General features: G+C 44.2%; 1 protein-coding gene across 3 annotated transcripts in view; it reads left to right on the forward strand.

Moving 5' to 3' along the window:
• The first annotated feature begins 8,605 nt into the window (after window positions 1-8,605).
• LOC106744899 (carbonic anhydrase-related protein 10) overlaps window positions 8,606-19,324 on the forward strand; it is a 159,410-nt gene continuing 148,691 nt past the window's right edge. For all 3 annotated transcript variants that reach the window (XM_014620035.1, XM_014620036.1, XM_014620037.1), the window contains exon 1: window positions 8,606-10,008. In XM_014620035.1, the coding sequence (XP_014475521.1) occupies window positions 9,954-10,008 (55 nt within the window). In that variant the 5' untranslated portion in view covers window positions 8,606-9,953. The remainder of the gene's footprint in view (window positions 10,009-19,324) is intronic.

Here is a 19,324-nt window from a genome sequence, read left to right on the forward strand (position 1 = left end):
GTGGTGCAAGCACGGTAGCGGGCTGACGATAGTCGATATAATGACGATGACGAAAGTAAAGGTGACGATAAAGGTAAACGACGGTCTCGTCACATCTTTCAGCCGGATGGCGTGGCGAGCGTTCGCCTTTTTTCTCCGATCTCACACCCGCGGCCCGGCCTTCCTTTTTCGTTCCCTCCCCCGTCTCTCATTCCCTCCCCCCTCTCTCTTTCTCTCTCTCTCTCTCTCTCCTTCCCTCTCTCTGTCACCACGCCGTACGTCGGTCGCTCAATTCCCGACGAAATGGAATATCGATACGCGGAACATCCCGAGGGAAGTGTAGCGAATATTGAAAAATTCTTGCCTGAAAGAAAAAAAGAGCGGAAGCGAGCGGAAGGGCGGGAGGAAGGGAAGAGATCGGCGGGAGAGCGTTATAGAGTCGTTTGCATTTTTGGAAAATATAATCGACCGGCTTGAATTGATCGGTGCGAGACAATTGGCCGGCACTGACGGTCGCTCGTTTGCTTTTGCTCGAATTCACGCTGTGAGCGTCGCGCCGCGTCGCGTCGTGCCAAGCCGGGAAAAACCACTGATCGGGCGCGGCGCGAGAGAATTCAGCCTGGAATTTATTCTCACAACAATCTGCGTGTTATTGCAGTCCTCGATTTGAAATGTATTCATCCGTTGGCTGGACCGCTGGATAGCTCGATGATTTCAATAAGCGGAGAGAAGCGCTCGCTTAAGCGGACCGATCTCGTTCTTCGCTATTGTCGACTGTGCTTTCGTACCGCCTGCTTAAAAGTCCATAAATTAACTGATTCCTTGTTGTTTTCATTTGGTAATCATGTAATAGGTCGAATGTGAGAACGTGCATATAGAACGTCCCCGAAATGCTAAAGTAGACAACCTAAATAAGACATTTTCTTTAATACAAGTATTTTCGTACACGGATATCGGAGCAAATTTAATATGCAAGCGAATATTTCATTCGCTTTCTCTTGATAACGCTGTTTGCTCTACAATTCCGAATTCGATAATTCGCGAGATCGAGTCCTCCCCGCACATTGTCGTCACGGTAAGCTTCAACCTTTGAAAAACTAATAGATTTTCATGCGTATTGTTTAAGCTTCCTGTCAAAAAATTTACAAACCGGATAGAAAAAATCGCTTTGAAAATCGCATCGTTCCAACGCCACCGGGGAAAGCGCTACCGACAATTTAGCCTCGAGTGCCTCCGACTTTTCAATCCGTCCGTCGCAGGCTTCAAGTCTGGACGGACTACAGAAGAGGGCACTTTTTTTTTATGTTGCAAGCGCATTTGCGAGCGACAGAAGCGATTGTTGCGAAAAAAAGGGGAGAGGGGGAGGTATGGGTGACCGGGAGAATGGATTAAACGTGCATGCGAAATTTCGATTAAACCGGATTTCGATACATGTAGGAAACATGTCCCGGAGGGAAATTTACCGAATGTAGTAGCTGGATGACGATGTCTGGCAACGTGGCGACGTATGGAGCAGTTTTCGCATTTCGACCGATGCGGGGTGTCGTTGGCCGGTCATCGGCGGAGGAGCAGTCGGTGGCAGGATGGGTCGAGCGGTGTGTAACCACACGCACAGGTGAAATAAAATTGTTACGATAATCGTCCGCGAGCGTATGTTTCGTAATCGTGGTAGCAATTAAGCGATTCGATAAGCGACGACGAATTTGGCACAGTTTGTCCAGGCTCTGGTGGTGGCGACTGATTTTTAAAAATTGGTTTCATGCAGCACCATCTCTTGATGAGCGGTTGCGTTATGAACCTTGACATTTTAGCTGTGACCAGCAAAAATTTCTGCGTCATTACTTCTGAGTTTAAACGTGATAGTACTTTATTGAAGAAACATGTTGAAAAAACCCTATAGAACAAACAGGCAATATTAAATTTTGTTTTAAGCTAGGCGAAACAGTCGGTGAAACGTACGAAATGATAAAAAGTGCGTACGGTAGTGATTGTTTGGATCGCTCCAACGTTTTTAAACAATAGGCTTTCGTGACGGCAGGGGGGACATCGCAGACGCTTCACCAGCACAGCCGCCAAAAACAAGCCATTCACAGGGAATTCATACCGAAAAGTTAAACGGTGAATCCTGATTATTATTTGGATGTTTTAAATCGTTTGTGGAACAGGATTTTTCGAGTTCGGCCTGAATACCGAGAGCAAGGGTTTTGGACAGCGTTCCAAAATTCTACTCGACAGATAGAGTAACATTAATTAATTAATCATGATAAAGAAATCTTTGCTCTTTTTGTCCCGATTGATCAGTTAAATGTTACTCTAACTGTCAAGTAGGGTTTTGGAAGACAACTTTGGTTGTGCTTCTGCACGATAATACATCAATGCACAAATCCAAGTTTATACGCGACTTCTTAGCCAAAGAAAGTGCTCAAATATCCCCCTTCTCTTCCAATATTCGCTTGATTTGACTTAGTGTGACTTCTGGCTATTCTTAAAACTCAACTTGACGATGAAAGGAAAGTGTTACAATCAATATAACGGAAAAAAGATAAAGATACAAAAGGTACGTGAGAGTCGAACGTTGATATTATAGCGAAATTAAATATATACCAAACATTTAAATCTTTAATCTCATCTCAAGAGCAATTGTAACACAATAATTATGTTGGAATTAAATAATTATTGCAATTTATTTATAATATTTATTTAATTTCGATATAATTATATTGTGTTGTAATTGCGTTCTCATGTCACTTGAAGTGAAATTAAAGATTTTAATATATTTGGTTTGCATTTAATTTCGTTATAACATCAGTGTTCGATTTCCACTTGTTTTTGTATGTTTATCTTTTTTCCGTTATATTGATTGTATATCATTAAAGTCGCTACTTCTGTTTGGAAAATGTTACAACACTATTCAGGACATCCAAAGGGCTTCAATCGCGGTTTTAAAAGCAATGTCAAAAACGGACTACAGTGACTGCTTCTAAAAATTTTAATTGCTTCCAGCGTTGCTTCATAAGGAGAGTGTTTTGAATAGAAAGAGATAAAAATAAAAAATAATTGACGTCTTGTATTTTTTCGGTATTAGTCGCATCAGAGCCTAGGGAAACTATTGGGTGTTGCAAAAAACGTTACCACACTTTGATTGTTTATAAAGTGCAAAGTTTATTAAATATCGTACAGTTTACTTTCAATGTTTATAACGAACTACATTAGTGTGGTAACATTTTTTTGCGACATCCCGTATATATAACTGCCGCGACTATCGTTAGAATTCACGCGCATCCATCCGTTTCCCACTGGAATCTTCGTGAAAAGAAAGAAAAAAAGGAAGGAAGGGAGAGACGCATCCTCCTGGTACCTCCTCGCGTCTCTGTGCGCGTCTTCCTTCGTCGACGCGACGACGCTTAATGACTGGATCCTTTCTTTCATCCCCCGGTATATTCCACGCTAGACCGAGAATTGGTCCCGGCGGTGGCGACAGACGGCGACGCGGCGACGAGAACGAGCTGGAAGGAAAAGGACGGATAAGGAGATGAGCGCGCCCGAGGATCGAAGAAACGTAAAAAGCCGGAAAAAAACCGAAGAATATCGATATGCGGGCGAAGTAAAACAGAATCGAAATGAGACAGTGAAACGTCGCTTTGACGGTACGCCGATCAAAGCGCGCGAGACGGTAGACGCGAAAATCTTTTTGTGCGGAATTCATCTTCGTCGGACGCGTTTCACTGGATTATCGCCGCAGTCTGCTAGAGTCATCGCTCGGAAAAATGTCGGGCTCTTTGAAACGCGAATTAAGAACTCGAACAGGCGACGAATGGTTAATGTTATCCGAATCTAACGAGCGTACGCATTTTTTCTCCTCTTTTCTCTGGCTTCTCTCTTGTTTATTCTTCTCTTTCTCTCTCTCTCCTCTCCTCCCTCTCTCCCCCTATTTCTCTCTTCCTCTTCTTTCCTTTTTTCTCCCTGTTTTCCTTTTTAATATTTAATTACCGCAGCCACACGTCGAACAACTAACGACGTCGTGAGAACCGTCTTTCTATCTCGCTATTATCCTCACCGCTCGCTTTGTGTCACGAACAGGCAGGGGTAGCGCCAAGAGAATCACAAACTTAATACTCTCTCTTTGAAGTTGAAATTCTTCCATTTGTCAGACGCCAATCCGTACGATTCCACGTACGTGGCTTTGTAAACATTTTCCTCCTTGAGAAGCCAAGAGATGCTCTTTTGTTAACGGGCTTTGTCTTTCGCTTCGTCTAATGCACTGTCTAATTACAGGTGGGGCGGAGGGGATAGGAGACGGGGCGGTAGGTAGTTTGCAAAGAATTTTATATTACACAAAGACGGTGTGCAGAGTGATTGATATAAGTAGAAGAAGAGATCTGACGTCAACGCTGAAGTAGCTTTACGATTCTTTCTGAGTTTTTTTTGTTTTGACGTTACTTCTCGTTATTTCTCGTTCCAACTTTGTGGCTTCCAGAAATTTGGTCTTATGCTGTTTTACGAACCCGAGTCGGAAAATGCCGAAGGGCATCAGTTGATCTATCGAAGTTCTTGCAATCCGCCGTTACTTTGTTCTTACCACCGTTACGTCGATTCGTTATGACTCAGTGAATTCAACGATCAAGTGGCTATTTGACACAGTTAAGCGTGAACACAGGTGAACCGCTTGAATGCACGGAAGATTAACATTTCAGCTCGCGATGCCACTCATTATACAACGCGTGAATCCGGCGGTGCATATCTGCGTTTACCGCTACGCTACTGCAACTATTGGATAATTATTTATGTCTCTAGGGACGTGACGCCCATTCCATTCTAAGTTCGACCACTGTGATGTACGTGAATTAATTGAGAATTACATTAACTGTGAGCCAGAACACGAAGGTGTTCGCGTTAGTTGAAGTTCCGGCATCAGGCTATAGATTAATAATAGCGCGAAAAATAATATCTATCGAAACGGAACTGACAAAATAAGAAAGAAATATCCAATTGAAAAATTAAATCCAAATATTTTGGGAATAGCGGGCATATTGATAAATAACACATCCGGCGTGCCGCATACTCGGACGCACGTAAAATCGTAACGATCCTTGACGCCGGGGATCCTTAACACGTCGAGTGACGTCGACCGTTATTTTTGGTATTGTTCAATTAATCAAAGTTAATATAAAAAGAGACTAAAACATATTGAATATATACTTATCGACTTGGAGTAATTGTAAGCGGCACGAACGTGCGGACGTCATATTATTTAAAGAATGATTATCACATTTTCTTTCTGTGTGTGTATTAAAATTACTTTATATTGAAAGTTGTAGGTATATTAGTTAGAACTTATATTAATTAAGCATAAGATAGAGCCTGGTTAGATTTACAAATTTAACCTATTTGCACGTTATATTTCTGTGTATGTTTTTACCACTTAAAAATATTCAACACTACGTTTATATATTCGTATGCAACCTATTTTTACCACTCGTTTTTACTTAAAATGGCCCCTTTACAACGAAAAACGTCATATTCATTGAGTGGAATGTACGTTTTTACTATTCAAACTAACCGTTTATGCGGCTTAAAACGGGCTAAAAACGGTGGAATATTTTTGTACGTAATAAAGGAATACCACTTTATTATGTATGCACCTCTATTAATTCAACTGACGTATGAATAAAGCATTAATAAGAAAAATACAAAAATAAATAATATCTCCGTGTTGGTAACATTGTGTGTATATTGGTCTTAATTTTACTCAAAATTAACATTTATTATTTAGATAATTGAATCAAAATTTAGGAAAGTATTTTTTTCAATAAATAATAAATTTACATAGGAACTCTTTAATATCGCCACTGAAAATATCCGGTATTCTACAACTACCTTAAAGAAAAAATACATTCAGTAGAATACTTCTGAATTTCTAACCCATCTAGATTGAACACTTGCCATATCCACTGTAACTAATTAAGAAAAATATTTCTTATTCCAGATATAGCAACGCTTATGATCGTACGATACATACAGTTTCGGGGATGCAGTTCCGGCGGGTGGCGGATGCAGCACCGGAGGATCCGGTTCGGGCCGAGCGGATTCGGCTCGAAGGTAGGTTTATGTCAGATTCTCTGTACTCCGTCCTGTAACCCTTCGCGATCGAAAGCTAAGATATAGTCGTCAGAATAAAAATCCCGGAATTACGACCGCAAAGGACTAACCCGCTCTATCTACGTGCACTCGTTACGTCGAAACCTTAGATCTAATCGGTAAAACTGTATCTCTCTTTATTCCAGATGAGCAAGTGGAACGTGGCCAATCCTGAGTTCGCGATATTTGGGTGAGTGAAAAAACTGATTACAAAGATTTAAGATTTCGCGATAAATCGAAGAATTAACTTTCACAGTTAAAAACTAGCTGTCTGTAATGATACCACTGAAATTTAGTTATCAGATTTAATTTTTAGCTGCGGAAGCTAATTCTTTTGACTGCAGTCATACACGGAAAAGAAGAATTAGCTCCCACAGCTACAAATTATAGGTCTGGTAATTAAATTTTAGTTATATGGGTAGCTAGTTTCTAACTGGGATAATTAATTCTTTTTTCCATGTACTCTATTAAAGTACTGTGTAACAACTTTGGAACGTTTCATACGCACATGCGTATCACGAATAATTTTAAAATTGTGTTTGCCTCTTTTTTTGAGAAGTTATATGCATAAATGTATGCATTTAAATATGCAATACATTTATATATTTGCACACAGCAATTTTTCGAGACGTTATATAAAGATATGAAAACGCATGACATTAACGAAATAATCATATGTATAAATTATGACGGAGAATTTCTCGAATATTGTATTCGTGATATACGTATCTTATCAACGTAAGGCTCCGAAGAGAAACTGCGTTCGGGGGCCCTTGGGCCGTAAATCCGACACTGGGTTGGAATAACGTGTGGCACCTAAAACCGGGATGATAACCGCCCGAACGCAATATAGTAGAGGAGAGAGAGAAGAGAGAGAGAGAGAGAGAGCTTGAATTCATAGTGTCACACCGTCGCTGGCGGAGGATCGGCAGCATCGAGAAGCGACGTCCGTACGTCCGTCCCTCGTAGTACGTTGCGGTAATTTGAAATGCAGGAGCACGTCGCGCATTATATATTGACTGCGCTACTAGGACCGGCGATGTCGTCGGCATTTCCGAAGTCGTCCCTCGCGAAATCCAACCGGCTGCTTTGCGCCGCGCGCGCTGGCGAAGCTTTTACTTTTACTTTTTCCGAGAGTTAGCAAGTTTCGCGTAATGGAAAGTAATTTCGTGAGTAACGACGCTCCCGCGAGAAGATCTTTGCGGCGCAAACAGGGTATCGCGAAAAGTACTCGGGCCGTGCGCTTATTTCTATAAATGGCGCTTCTCCTTCGCAATTATTTTTATTTATATATGTAAAATAAGTCGCGCGCGCGCGCGCGGTGTTAATAACGATTCAACGACCGGCACGTGTCGGGGGGTAACTTTTTAAACGCAACTGTGTTTTACGCCGGGAAAATATAAAAGTTCACGTCTGTGCACGTGCGCTATATAGTAAACCGTGTATAAGAAAGCGGCGCCACTATTTATACACCCGCTACTGTAAATAATAAAGGTTACTGGGTCTAAACTCGCGGATGGATGCGACCGAGATAAACGATCCACCTCTTGCGTGAAGCAGAGTCGCTGACAAAATCGATGTTTAAGCTCGGTTGACCGTGAAAATCGTCCGAATTACTACGAAATATTACGACCGTACTAAATCGCCGCGAATTTCGTTACAAACGCGTGTAAAGCTGCCGAGGGTCCCCTGCAATCTCCCCTGCTCTCTCAAATCAGCACGACGATATTTGCGAAGAAATAGCGAGTCGTATCTCATGACACCGCAATCCGCGTGCGCAATCACGGCGATAGATCATAAAACGGCGCGAACTGTAATGAATCGATAAGCAATGAGCGTAGTGGTGTTCGCCTCGAGTCGGCCGATGGATGATGGATAGTACTTCCGTTTCGCAAGTCCGGTCAAAAATAATCACGGGCAAATAGGCAGGCGGAGGAAGGACAGGAAAGGGTTTCGTACCGACGGAAGGGCGAGGAGGTGGAGAGAGAGAGAGAGAGAGGAGGGCGCGCCGTTATACTAATTTGGCGGGCGCTCGTTAACGACCCCTTTGAGGTCATAACTTTTGCCGCAAGCTCGACGCGTGTGCGAGTAGTGGCGCGAAACGCGCCGTGTATACCCGGTGTCCTTTCCGCACCCCTCCAAGGCCGTCGCCGTCACCGCGCGCGTCCCCGACCGGTTGGCGTTGTCGCCCCACTACCGGCGGTTTCAACAGCGCTTCAACACTACTCCGGCAGTGCTCCGAAAGCATCGCGGAGCTTTCGTTTTCCCCTTCTCCCTCCCGTCTCCCTCCCTCTTCCCGCTGCTTTTGCCGGCGAGCGAGCCAGGAGGGCACGCACGTTACTCAACGGAGCTTGAAGCGCATGCCCGGCCAATCAGCGCGCGCGGCGCACACGTAATCGTGCGATAAGGGTGGGGGTGAGAAACGTGCTTTCGTATCGCGGACCTTCCTCGAGGAGCTTTTCCGCGAGCTCAGTAAGCGACGCGAACTCGCCGTGGCCGGAAGCGTCCAGCCGGCTGTCACGCGCGAGCAACCTGACGGCGGCGAGCGCGCCGTTTCTCCGCGAGTTTCGGAACTTGATGCGCGGAAAGTTCCGAAGGAAAAGTTGGCGCGTCTGCGAGCCGCGATATTCTCGCCGACGCGAATCGCCCGGGTCCACCTGGCGCACTGCACGATCGAGTCGAGCGTCGTCGGGCAAAGACATTCGCGACGGTTCGCGAGGAAGTCGCCGCACGGAATTGTAAAGGGTTATCCCCCGGACTTGACTGTCGGACGAGTCGAAACTTCTCGTCCGGTGAAGTAAGGAAGGAGACGATCGGCTCGCGTTCTCCCCCCCTCCTCTCTCTCTCTCTCTCTCTCTCTCTCCGCTCGTCGATCGGGTGCTTTGATCAGAGACAAAAAGTTGGACCGTTCGATGAATAAGAGGATCGCCTAGTTTTGCCGAAAGGCACTTTTAGTTACTCGGAAGTAAGTTACTCGCGGGAGAATCCCCCCTCTACCCCGTCCCCCGGTCCGTCCCGCATCGTGGGAGCTCGCATCGTGAAGAATCGCGGGGTAGCTTTCGGCGTAGCTGACGTCATCGAGAACAAACAAGTAGATCGAGGATTTGCGGCGGGAAGGGTGGGTATTATGTCCCAAGGCTGAAGGAAAGAAACCAAAGGCGAAGAGCGGCAGCGACGAGCTGGCAGCCGGAGGAGAAGGAGAGGAAGGAGGAGAACGGAAAGAGAGAGACAGAGAGAAAGAGAGAAGGAAACCTCAGAGGGAGCATCGGGGGACGAAGGACGAAGAAGGAGGGAAGCCCTCGGAAGCTTGAGCCTCGGGTTATCGCGAGAGGCGGCGAGTTAGACAGGCGAGATAGGATTTCGATCGAGGTACTTCCCGTGCCTTAGCGGTTAAGAGCCGATTAATGCGATCGCCTCTAATTAGTGCTCGGCTATTTCACAATCGTAACTCGCTTTTCCGTCCGACGAGCACGCTCGATCCTCGCCGTCCGCCCATCCTTGAGACGTCGTTCACGGAGGAAAAGTGAATCGACCATCGATCCATGTCGCCGACTCGACGCATTTCCGGCGTCACTCCGCAATGACGGCGAGCCCAGCTCTCCCGTGGAACGTCTTGCTGTTCATTATCGACTGATCGATCCGGACTCGCCGATCAGAGAAACAAGGCTAATCCGTCGCGAGCGTTAATAGGACGATTCGATCGGGGACGAGGACGGGGACGGACGATGCTCGGGAAAAGCACGTAAGGATCGGCCGTGTGTGTGCGCGCGCGTTTGCCTTCTCTTCCTGCTCTTCTTTCGCCGAGGGAGATCGCCTTCCTAAAAAAAGGAGCTAAGATGTGCGCGAAATCGTTGCTGCTGTGTGTCCTCGGCGTCATCGCTATCGTTAACGGTAAGTCTATGTCGACGGGCGATACTATGTCGTAGCCGGGACAGCTCCGAAAGTTTGTCCGCGCGGAGGGGCAGTTCTTGCCAACGCAAGAAGGGGCTCCGAAGTCACGACGAAGCGAGGATTTATATTTAGCGCGCCGAATGTGATCGTCTGACGTCATGTTTGCTTATTTCCGGCTGCGTTCGACGGAACGTTTATTTTACAACCGTCGGAAGTTCTCTGCGCTGGAATTGGATTATTCCCCCCCGTTTGAAAGAATAATCCAATCTCAGCTCGGAAAACTTCCAACAGTTGCAAAATAAACGTTCCGCTGAACGTGGCCATTGATCGTCATAGATATTCCCTATCGGTATGGTGAATTACGCTCTAGTACAAAGCAGAACGATACTTTTGCTTCTCTCGTTCCGCAGATATCATATACTCTTAATTACACCAAAATCGCTCCTTCTCTCTCTCTCTCTCTCTCTCTCTCTCTCTGGATACTGTTAATTGTTATTAAAACGCGAAATGTACTGAATATACATTTGCGTCAGTACAGATGCGCTGTATTAACGCTTTAACCATCCGCGGTCGTAATTCGGGATATTCGAGTTATTTCGACCGGTACATCCGGCTTTCGAGCACGAAAGGTTAATAACTATCGTTATTACCTCTGACATGCGTATAGAAATGAAACCACAGAGGTGACATGCCGAACAAAAAGTGTCCCCTCCTCGCCGTTCATTCGCGCGCAAACGAGTGTGTGAGCACGTTTCGTGTAATGATGAGCTGGAGGAACCGTAAATATTGATTAAAAGTTTATAACAAAATATGATTCGCGCGCGGCTATCGTAGTGAAAGTAACTCCGGGTTCTCATTTTTACGAGCTGCTAAAGCTACGCGAACTCGTCGGCGAATGTGCCTCTTTTTTTTTTACTTCAGCCCGAATTACACATGAAAATTTTGCCTCCCGTAAGTAACGGCTAAACCTATCGTTCTTTATGTTTCTTGTTCTCCGCTGTATTTTCTTGCTCGCGGCGTGTCGGCGGGCGACACGGATGGACCCTGCGGAAAAAGAACGACGTAGGTAAGAAGGGACTCGACGAAAATGCTCGTTCGTCGAGCACGCGGGAACACGACGGTTTTATACATGGTCGGTTTTTATGGGCGCACGCCATACCGGCGTGCCGATGGTCGTAATCTATGTGCTGAAATCGAGGGATGACGGGGGAGAGACGGATAAGCGAGCGATTTACCGGTGGATACGATGGAGAAAGAGAGACGCACAGACTGATATTTTCATGAAGGGCAAAAGGGGGCAAAAGGAAAGAGAGAGACACACATACATACAGAGATAGAGCGGTGAAATGCTGGACCAGGCTGAGGTTGTTAACGCATGTTAACGGAGCTCTCTCGCTCATTCGCTCGTGCACAGTACGAACGGCGACGAAAAAACGCGGATATTTTTGCCATTTCAATGTATCGACGTTAGAAAAAAAGGTCTATCGGTGCGAGGAAAAATTACGCCGGTGAGAATAGAGAGTAGTATTATTTTTGTCGAAGATGAATTGAAATACTAGATCGAATAATGATTTCTTTTTTTCCGCGAATTCGAAGCGGTCGCATTCATGCTATTTGAGTGTTTTTCTCTCTTTTTTTTTTTTACCTTTTCTGGGATTATTTTGCCGAGTGGAAAAGCATACTCCGCGCGTCGCTTGCGTATTAGCGCGTATTCGCGTTATATTTGTTTAATCGAAAAACTTTTTCGTACTAAAGCTCAAAGTATCGTGACAATTAGGAATCCGCCTTCGTATAATAATATAGCATCCATGTGATTTCGAGATGTCGCGCGTACATGTATTTCACTAGGACATTTTTTCCGGCTGAAAGGAGATCGTATTTAGACACCGCGCTGGTGGTGTTTCTGTTTGACCGCGCTTACATTAATTAATGTAATCCGGCTTTCGCGCGCGGTATTGCGGCTCGCGCGCGGCAACGCTATCGCGCGAAAAAGCTCATTTCGGATAGAAAGAGATCGAGAGAGAAAGAGAGGGGGACACGCGCTTTTCGCACGGCGAATGCAACAAAAACACAGTAATATCGGTGCGTCGACCATGCACTTCGCTCGGCGTACAAGATACAGCGGATGCTTTCGCCATTGTTTGAACTCCGTGTAATTAATTAATCATAACGTTATGCGCGGCATCGCAAATATTTGAGATAAAAATGTATAGCTGGATGCATCGAGCATCGTGATTAATGGACGGAGCGAATACTCTCTGTATGCGAGTCGGGAACAACGGAAGCAAAAGTTCATCGTAATCGTAAACATTGGAAAATAGGAGATGATGATGCTTATTGACAGAAAATGCGCGTAGCGAGTCCGCGCTAGCGGAATGAAGAAACACGCGTGAATAGGTTTATGAAACTGTGCAAATATTTGGAAGAACTTCGCTTATTTCACCATAGGTTCTGGACTATGAACGAACGCACTTGAGACTTCTATATGCGTTTGTAAAAGAAGTTGAGAGAAAATAATAATATAATTTAAAATCTCAGAAAGGAAGAACCTTTGGTGGAAGGTAAATATCACATATTACCACACAGAAAAAATTAGTCAATATTGTTCATTCGTAGCCCATTTTGGATAAAGTTCTTAGATGAATCGTGAATAATTTGTCGAACGAACGGAAGCTTCGTTACGTGCGTGAGATGAAATTGAAGCTCGATGAACCACTCGTACCCGATTTAACGGATGGAAACGCCCGAGTACCCTAAGGGACACGCACCACAAAATAAAATTCGATCGACGACTATCGCGCTTCGTTCCCCTTTTCCGTAACGCGCTTTTGTAATACACACTCGACGGTGATTCGGTACTCCTCGTTCGCCTCGTATATACAGCGGGTGCGCGAAAGAGACAAACTGAGTTCAAACCTCGGTCGCGATTTGATTCCTGTTGGAATCCGCACGAACTGTTGGGTATTGTCGGACTCGAACCAATCATCGTCAGCAGGCTGCGAGCGTGATTCCAGGCGATAGAAAGTACGGAGCTTGCACGTTATATCCGTCGCCTCCGGAAATCTAGTCCTCCCGCTATTGGCTATCCCGCGCGAAATCGACCGTCGTTCAAGACGATCGTCGCTTGGTTTCGATGGGTTTTCTGATGATCGCGCCTTTAACTTCCGACCGTCTTAAAACGATTTTAAGAGGTATCGGAAGGTGGAGCACCCGAAGCGTATATACGTGTACATTCGTGTTTTTCGCCCAGGCTATGCGCGTTAGACGTATTGTGGACAACGCTCGGCGTAAAAATGTTTGTGCGGAGTTCGCTGAAAAGTGCTCGCGGCAAACAGTCAGCTTTCTCGGCATTTTTTTTCCGCCGAGAGCAGATCGCAACCCTCGGAAGAAATATTACCGTGTAAACGGGTAAATAGGACGATTAAGTTTCTCGTGTAATCGATCGCAGGGCGCGTATTCGCAGAGGTAACTCGTGTGTGTCGGAAATTCGCATTTGCATATTGGATATTTGCATGAGGCGGATAACGATAACGACGATTTTCTTATTAAAGAAAGAGATAAGCGAGTAATTTGCCACTCGACTCGCCTCTCTGCCAGCTTCGTGTAAACCCGCCATTAATAGTTTCAAGTATTTGCGTGCTGCCTCTTGGCCGTGACTAGAAAATCACCGGGTGACGGCCGCATCTGCACACACACGGCTCGCTGCGTGCCCACACGTGAACGGGCTAACGCTTTTAATGACGCGTGCGCGTCGCGGCGGTCCGTTAGTCCGCGTGATTGACGGTTCGTGTTACCGGCACAAATAACAATTCGCCCGAAATCATTAACAGAGCCGTATTTTCACTGACTTGCTCGACGATAGCGATAATAAATTAAGATGAACGCATCACTAATCGCTTTCCTCGGATCGCGAATATGCGTGCAGGTATGATGAGTAAATCTAAAAGGTGTCCGTGTGACACCTAAAATCATACAACTTATGAAAGACGTTAGAAGACGTAAATTTGCAGGTGACAGTCGCTTAAGTTTATTGGATTTTTAGGACAAAGTTGGGAAATGTTTCAGCTTTATTTTCGATCTGCCTCAGTCGCAATACACAAAACATAGCACGAATTCAGTTGATCCCGAGGCACACACTTGAATTGATAAAAAACAAAATATTTTTAACGAAAATTCATCCGAGGTTGGCCGATGACTCTTTTATTTACTCTGGTGAAAATTTCATGCATTTTTTAACAATTACTAGACAGTTTATTAACTTCTGTCTGTTAATTGAAGAATAAAACTATTTGGGATCCTAACCAAGATATAACGTTTTTTCTGCAGTTATTGTGCACAAAAGATACGCAAAATCTGAATCCATTTTCTGAACGAAAACAGAACAATAAATGGACGAAAAACTATTTAATTGATTAATAAGCAAGCCTGCTCATGAAATGGACAGTTTTGTTCTAGAAGTACCCCTGAACAAATCCTATCAAGTTCTTGTCCATTTTGTAAGCAGTATTGTTACAACTAATGAGAATGCGTTAATATTAAACAATAACTGAATGGATGTCTAGGAAAACTGCTTACATTTTTACCAGGACTATTTGCTACGATAATGCAGAAATTTCCCAAGCTCTCCACGAGCCACAAAGAGATAAAAATTTTACGTTTATCTGCACTGAACGGAAAGATATCATATGTGACGTGTTCGACGATAAATAAATAACGAGATAACGTGAAATAAAGATAGACTTATATTTCAACGTCGGTTTATTACACTAGAGAAGAGTTTAATTTTGTCGCGAGACTTCTTAAATTGCATTATTAATATTCGTCGCGTTTAAAGTGAAAATTACGAACAATTGGCAGGCAATTAACGTCACTTGATGGTCACGATCGCGCGCAACGAGTAATGCTAAGCGGTTATTGGATGAATTAGTCGATAGAATCCGATAAGATCCTGGGACTCAATTATGCCATGGTATAAATGTAAAAGAAAACGATAATAGATATTACGCGTTGCCAAGGCGGTACGAGCAATTTGAGTGAACTTACTTGAATTTTCCGTCGAGACGGCCGCGGGGAGAATTTCTCCTGCGAATTTTACGGTGGCCTTTTTCCACTTGGAGGATTACGAGCGTACATCCAGGTGAAAATGCTTCCGCTGGGATAGGGGGATACGGAGATACGCGGTTGCGAATATCGCGCTAAGAAACATTTCGCAAACAACACGGAAAATGCGTGAAAGACCGCGCCGAGAGATCGTGATATCCTTTTCCGCGATTCACCTAATGTGATGGCCTAACGTGCTCGAACATCGATCCGCTAAAGCAATGTGACGTAACTCGAAATACTCGTTATACTTGTAATACTCGTAAAATTGTAATAAGAGAAAAAAGTTTGGTTGTATTAATCGAAAAAGGGAAGAACCAGATGAATTTAAGTTGAAGGAAACAGAATTTCTAGTTGTGAGAACTACATATGAATCATAAGAGTCAGAAATTCTGTTTCCTTCAACCAGAACGCATCTGGTCGTTCCTTTTCTGGTTAATGCGACCAGGTTTTTTCCGTGAATCAATTCTGGAGCGCCGACTCACGAGACATTACCACATGAAATACGTACCTAACAACTAACTCAACCTTCGGTATACACCATCAGGATTCATTAGAGACAATTGTAACTCCTGAATTTCTTTTCTCAACAATTTCAACTATATATATATTTGTAAGAACTGATATTTCATTGATACTTCACTTGCATTCTTTTTCAAAGATCTTCTAAAAAAAGACAGAGAGAGAAAATTTACTCATTTAAAAAACTTATTTATAGAATATGCAAATTATATTTAGATTAGTCAGTATATCACGATGGTACACGGAAAATTATTCATTACATCGAGATGAAAAGTCAGACATACGTAGAAGAGTAATTCATTTATTTTAATATTGCACTTTTTAATATCCAATACATCCTGCAATATATAACTTTCGATAATGCTTCCGTAATTCTATGAACGTCTCATCAACACCGCGTGGTGGAAGTGTTGTAAATCTTACTCTTATTTCCCGACGATAAATCACGTTCACATTTCTCGCGCGCTTTTAAGCAAATAAAATTAAACAAACGGACATTGCAGTATTCTCCGCTATAGTGGCTTTCTACTTCCGTTCGATAATTAATCGTCGGGCTGAACACACGTGAGCGCTATTTGCATTCAGATAATTACTGATACATGAAAATGATAATGACGCGGTATATCTGTCGTGTCAGTCATCGAGTTAATCATTAAATAAACAGCCCCAGTATATGCCGCTCATGCGGCTGCTAGAGTAAAATATGCGCGATACTTTTAGCTTATAGAGCTAAGCCATTTGTTAAAAAATTAGCGACACCCGCGCGTACTACGCGCTCCTACGTGTCTGCGATGCGTACATTTTTGCGCGTCGTCGCGAGAGTGGTCGAGTAGTTTTACAGAGCGACGATAAAACGTTATAAAATTACGCGGAAACGCGCGGGAAAAGTTCTGGGACGCGAGCGCGTTTGTCGCACGTCAGGAGAAAAATACGAGGAGTCCCCGTCGACGGACGAAATTACATACACACATAGTGACTGATAAACTGAGACGCGCGGATAATTCAGTTGAGAATCTCTCTCCCTTTTCCACCTAGCCTTCCCTCTCTTCCTACCCTATTTCTCTCTCTCTCTCTCTCCCTCTCTCTCTTTCTTTCGTTTCGCTCTCTGCTACTCCAGACTCCACCGTTCCGCGATGCAAAAACCTTGTGAATTACCCGCGCAAGGCAGGTTGATTAATTACGACGTGTGTGCAACCCTGCGGTGCATCCCGGCACGGGCGTACCGCTCCGTCAATGTGACGTCGGCGAGCGACGTCGAGACGACACAACGTCGTCGTCGACGACGACGGCGGCAGGCGTCTTTCCACATGGCGTACTATGAGCACGCATATTCGCGAACTAGTTCCTATGAGCGGGTATTGCGAGAAATGCTACAGTGGTAAGACGACACCCCCGTTGCCGGTGCTTGAATGCGACCGTACGTGTACATGTGTACACGCGTGTCGAAGAGAGAGAGAGAGAGAGAGAGAGAGAGACGCGCTAAATCGCGACTTCGAATTTCGCGTATCTTCTTGTCCGAGATCCGCCCCGATACCGCCACTAACGAAATTTCCACAGCAGACGGTATCACCGCGTGGCAGACTTATCCGGGGAAAATTTCAAATCACGTTATCGTGTTATCTGATACATATATGGCAGCAACGAGAGATTCCAATACGAGAAAAGAGCGATTAACTGGGAGACGCCATCCCTCCCGGCAAAATCGACACATCTAAATAAACATCGCGCCCGAGCCGTCGGTTTTTACCGCAACCGCAAAAATCGAAGGTATCAATAATTCTCGGGACAATTCTTTTTCTTCCTGTTTCCTTTCCTCCGATTTTTTTTTTTTCGTCGTGGTGCTTCTCGCTCGCGGACGAAGGCGCGCGCGCGGCGAAACAGCAGCAGGCGGAATAACCGACGCGATGATATTTTTGCTGCTCCCTTTTTCGCCGGATGTGGTAGCATATTGGATTATTTATCGATGCGATGCGGTCGAATTAGGAGGCGAAACGCGCAAAAATGTACGGCAATTCGCGATCGGCGCGTATGTCCACTTTGCGCGCGTCCCTTTTTTCTCGTTAGCATATCCGCGGGAAACCTCCCTCGAAAATGAAAGGGATTTCGGAAAAAAGCGTGTTAAGCCGCGACGAGGGAGAGGGTGTATACGTAGCAAATTGAAAAATACGGGAGTGCCACGTAAATGCTGTTTTTTCCCCTTTTCCTCCTTTCCCTTTTTTTTTATCCGAGAGAGGGTTTCCGGACTGCCGCGTCGGCGGTGGTGCGTATATTCGACGCCGCTATGGTTTATTCAAAGCATAATCCAAGGAACGGACGGGAGTGAGGTCAGGAAATAATTACTTTACGCCAGATTCATTCGAGTTATATTTTTACGCTCGCTCCTCTCCTTCCTTCCTCTATTTTTTTATCTCACTCTCTTTCTCTTCCTTTTTTCCCAAAGGATGAAGCATGGAGTGCACATATGATCGATAATGGTGCCGCTGCTGCAGCGACGCGAAATCAGAAATGAAAAACATGTTTTTTTAATCGGGCCGATAACCGGAGATACGTCTCGCGTATCCTCACAATTTGTATTTATAAACATAAATTTTTTATGAGCCGCGTGTAACGTGTATTTTGCGAATGATTGCGAGCTGCTTGCATCAGAATTTGTCGTTAAAATTAAGTCGCAGGGTTGGGGTGACTCATTACGCAAGTCAGTCTGCACGTAACGGCCGGCATTTAAATCGCAGAAGCCAGTTATAGCCTTGGCAATGGAAAGTGTTCGAACACGGCACCTGTTTAACGAGAACCGTGAATAATTTCGCACTGTATTCTCGAGCGACACGAAGAAAATCTAGTTGTAAATCGACGGCGTTTATTGCGTAGCACCATGTCGCTGCGTGTTTATTGTATAACTACGTGATGCGATAAATGCAAGACACATAATTTTCTCTCGCTTTATTATCGCGCTGCATTAGCATCGAATAAAAAACCGCCTTATTATTTCGAGGGCAAACCGAGCGACGTGCTTGCAAAAGCCACGCGACAAACTTAACAATTCCATGTTGCGTTATTGGATAACGCGATAAAATCATTTCTGTAGATTTAGTACAAAAGACGGAATATTCTGTGTTATGCAAGGTAGAACGCGAAGATAGGCATTTAAACATCGTGATTATCCCTGATAGAAATATATGCAGTCTCCCTAGACTATCCAGTTACTGCACTGATAGAAAATTATAGTTATCTTCGGTACCAATCATATCCATTTTTTTTATTTTAATCGTAAAAATTAGAAGTTAGAAGAAACATTTTTCTAGTAAATATTATTATGATGTCAGTGATAATAACTTTACTATTGCTATAAAATATGATCGACACCGAAAGTAACTATAATTTTCTATCGGTATATCTAGTACTGATGCATTTTCATTAGTTGTAACATACTGCTTAGAAAATGGACAAGACCTTGAAAGTTTTATTCAAAAGTACTTGTAAGGCAAAACTGCCCATTTCGTAAGCAGTAGACTTGCTTATTAACATGTTGAATGTCGTGCTGATTTCCATTAAACGTACAAACATCTAACTGATGATTTTTACATCACGAAAGGTACAATAAATAAATATAATTCAGGATGCACGTATCTCTTACCTCGTTTCACTGGCTTTTTATTGGCGGTACAACCGATATTTCATAGATGTAATTAATTAT

This window comes from Dinoponera quadriceps, unplaced genomic scaffold (genome assembly GCF_001313825.1).
Source record: "Dinoponera quadriceps isolate SergipeBrazil2010 unplaced genomic scaffold, ASM131382v1 scaffold1308, whole genome shotgun sequence".
NCBI lineage: Eukaryota > Metazoa > Arthropoda > Insecta > Hymenoptera > Formicidae > Dinoponera > Dinoponera quadriceps.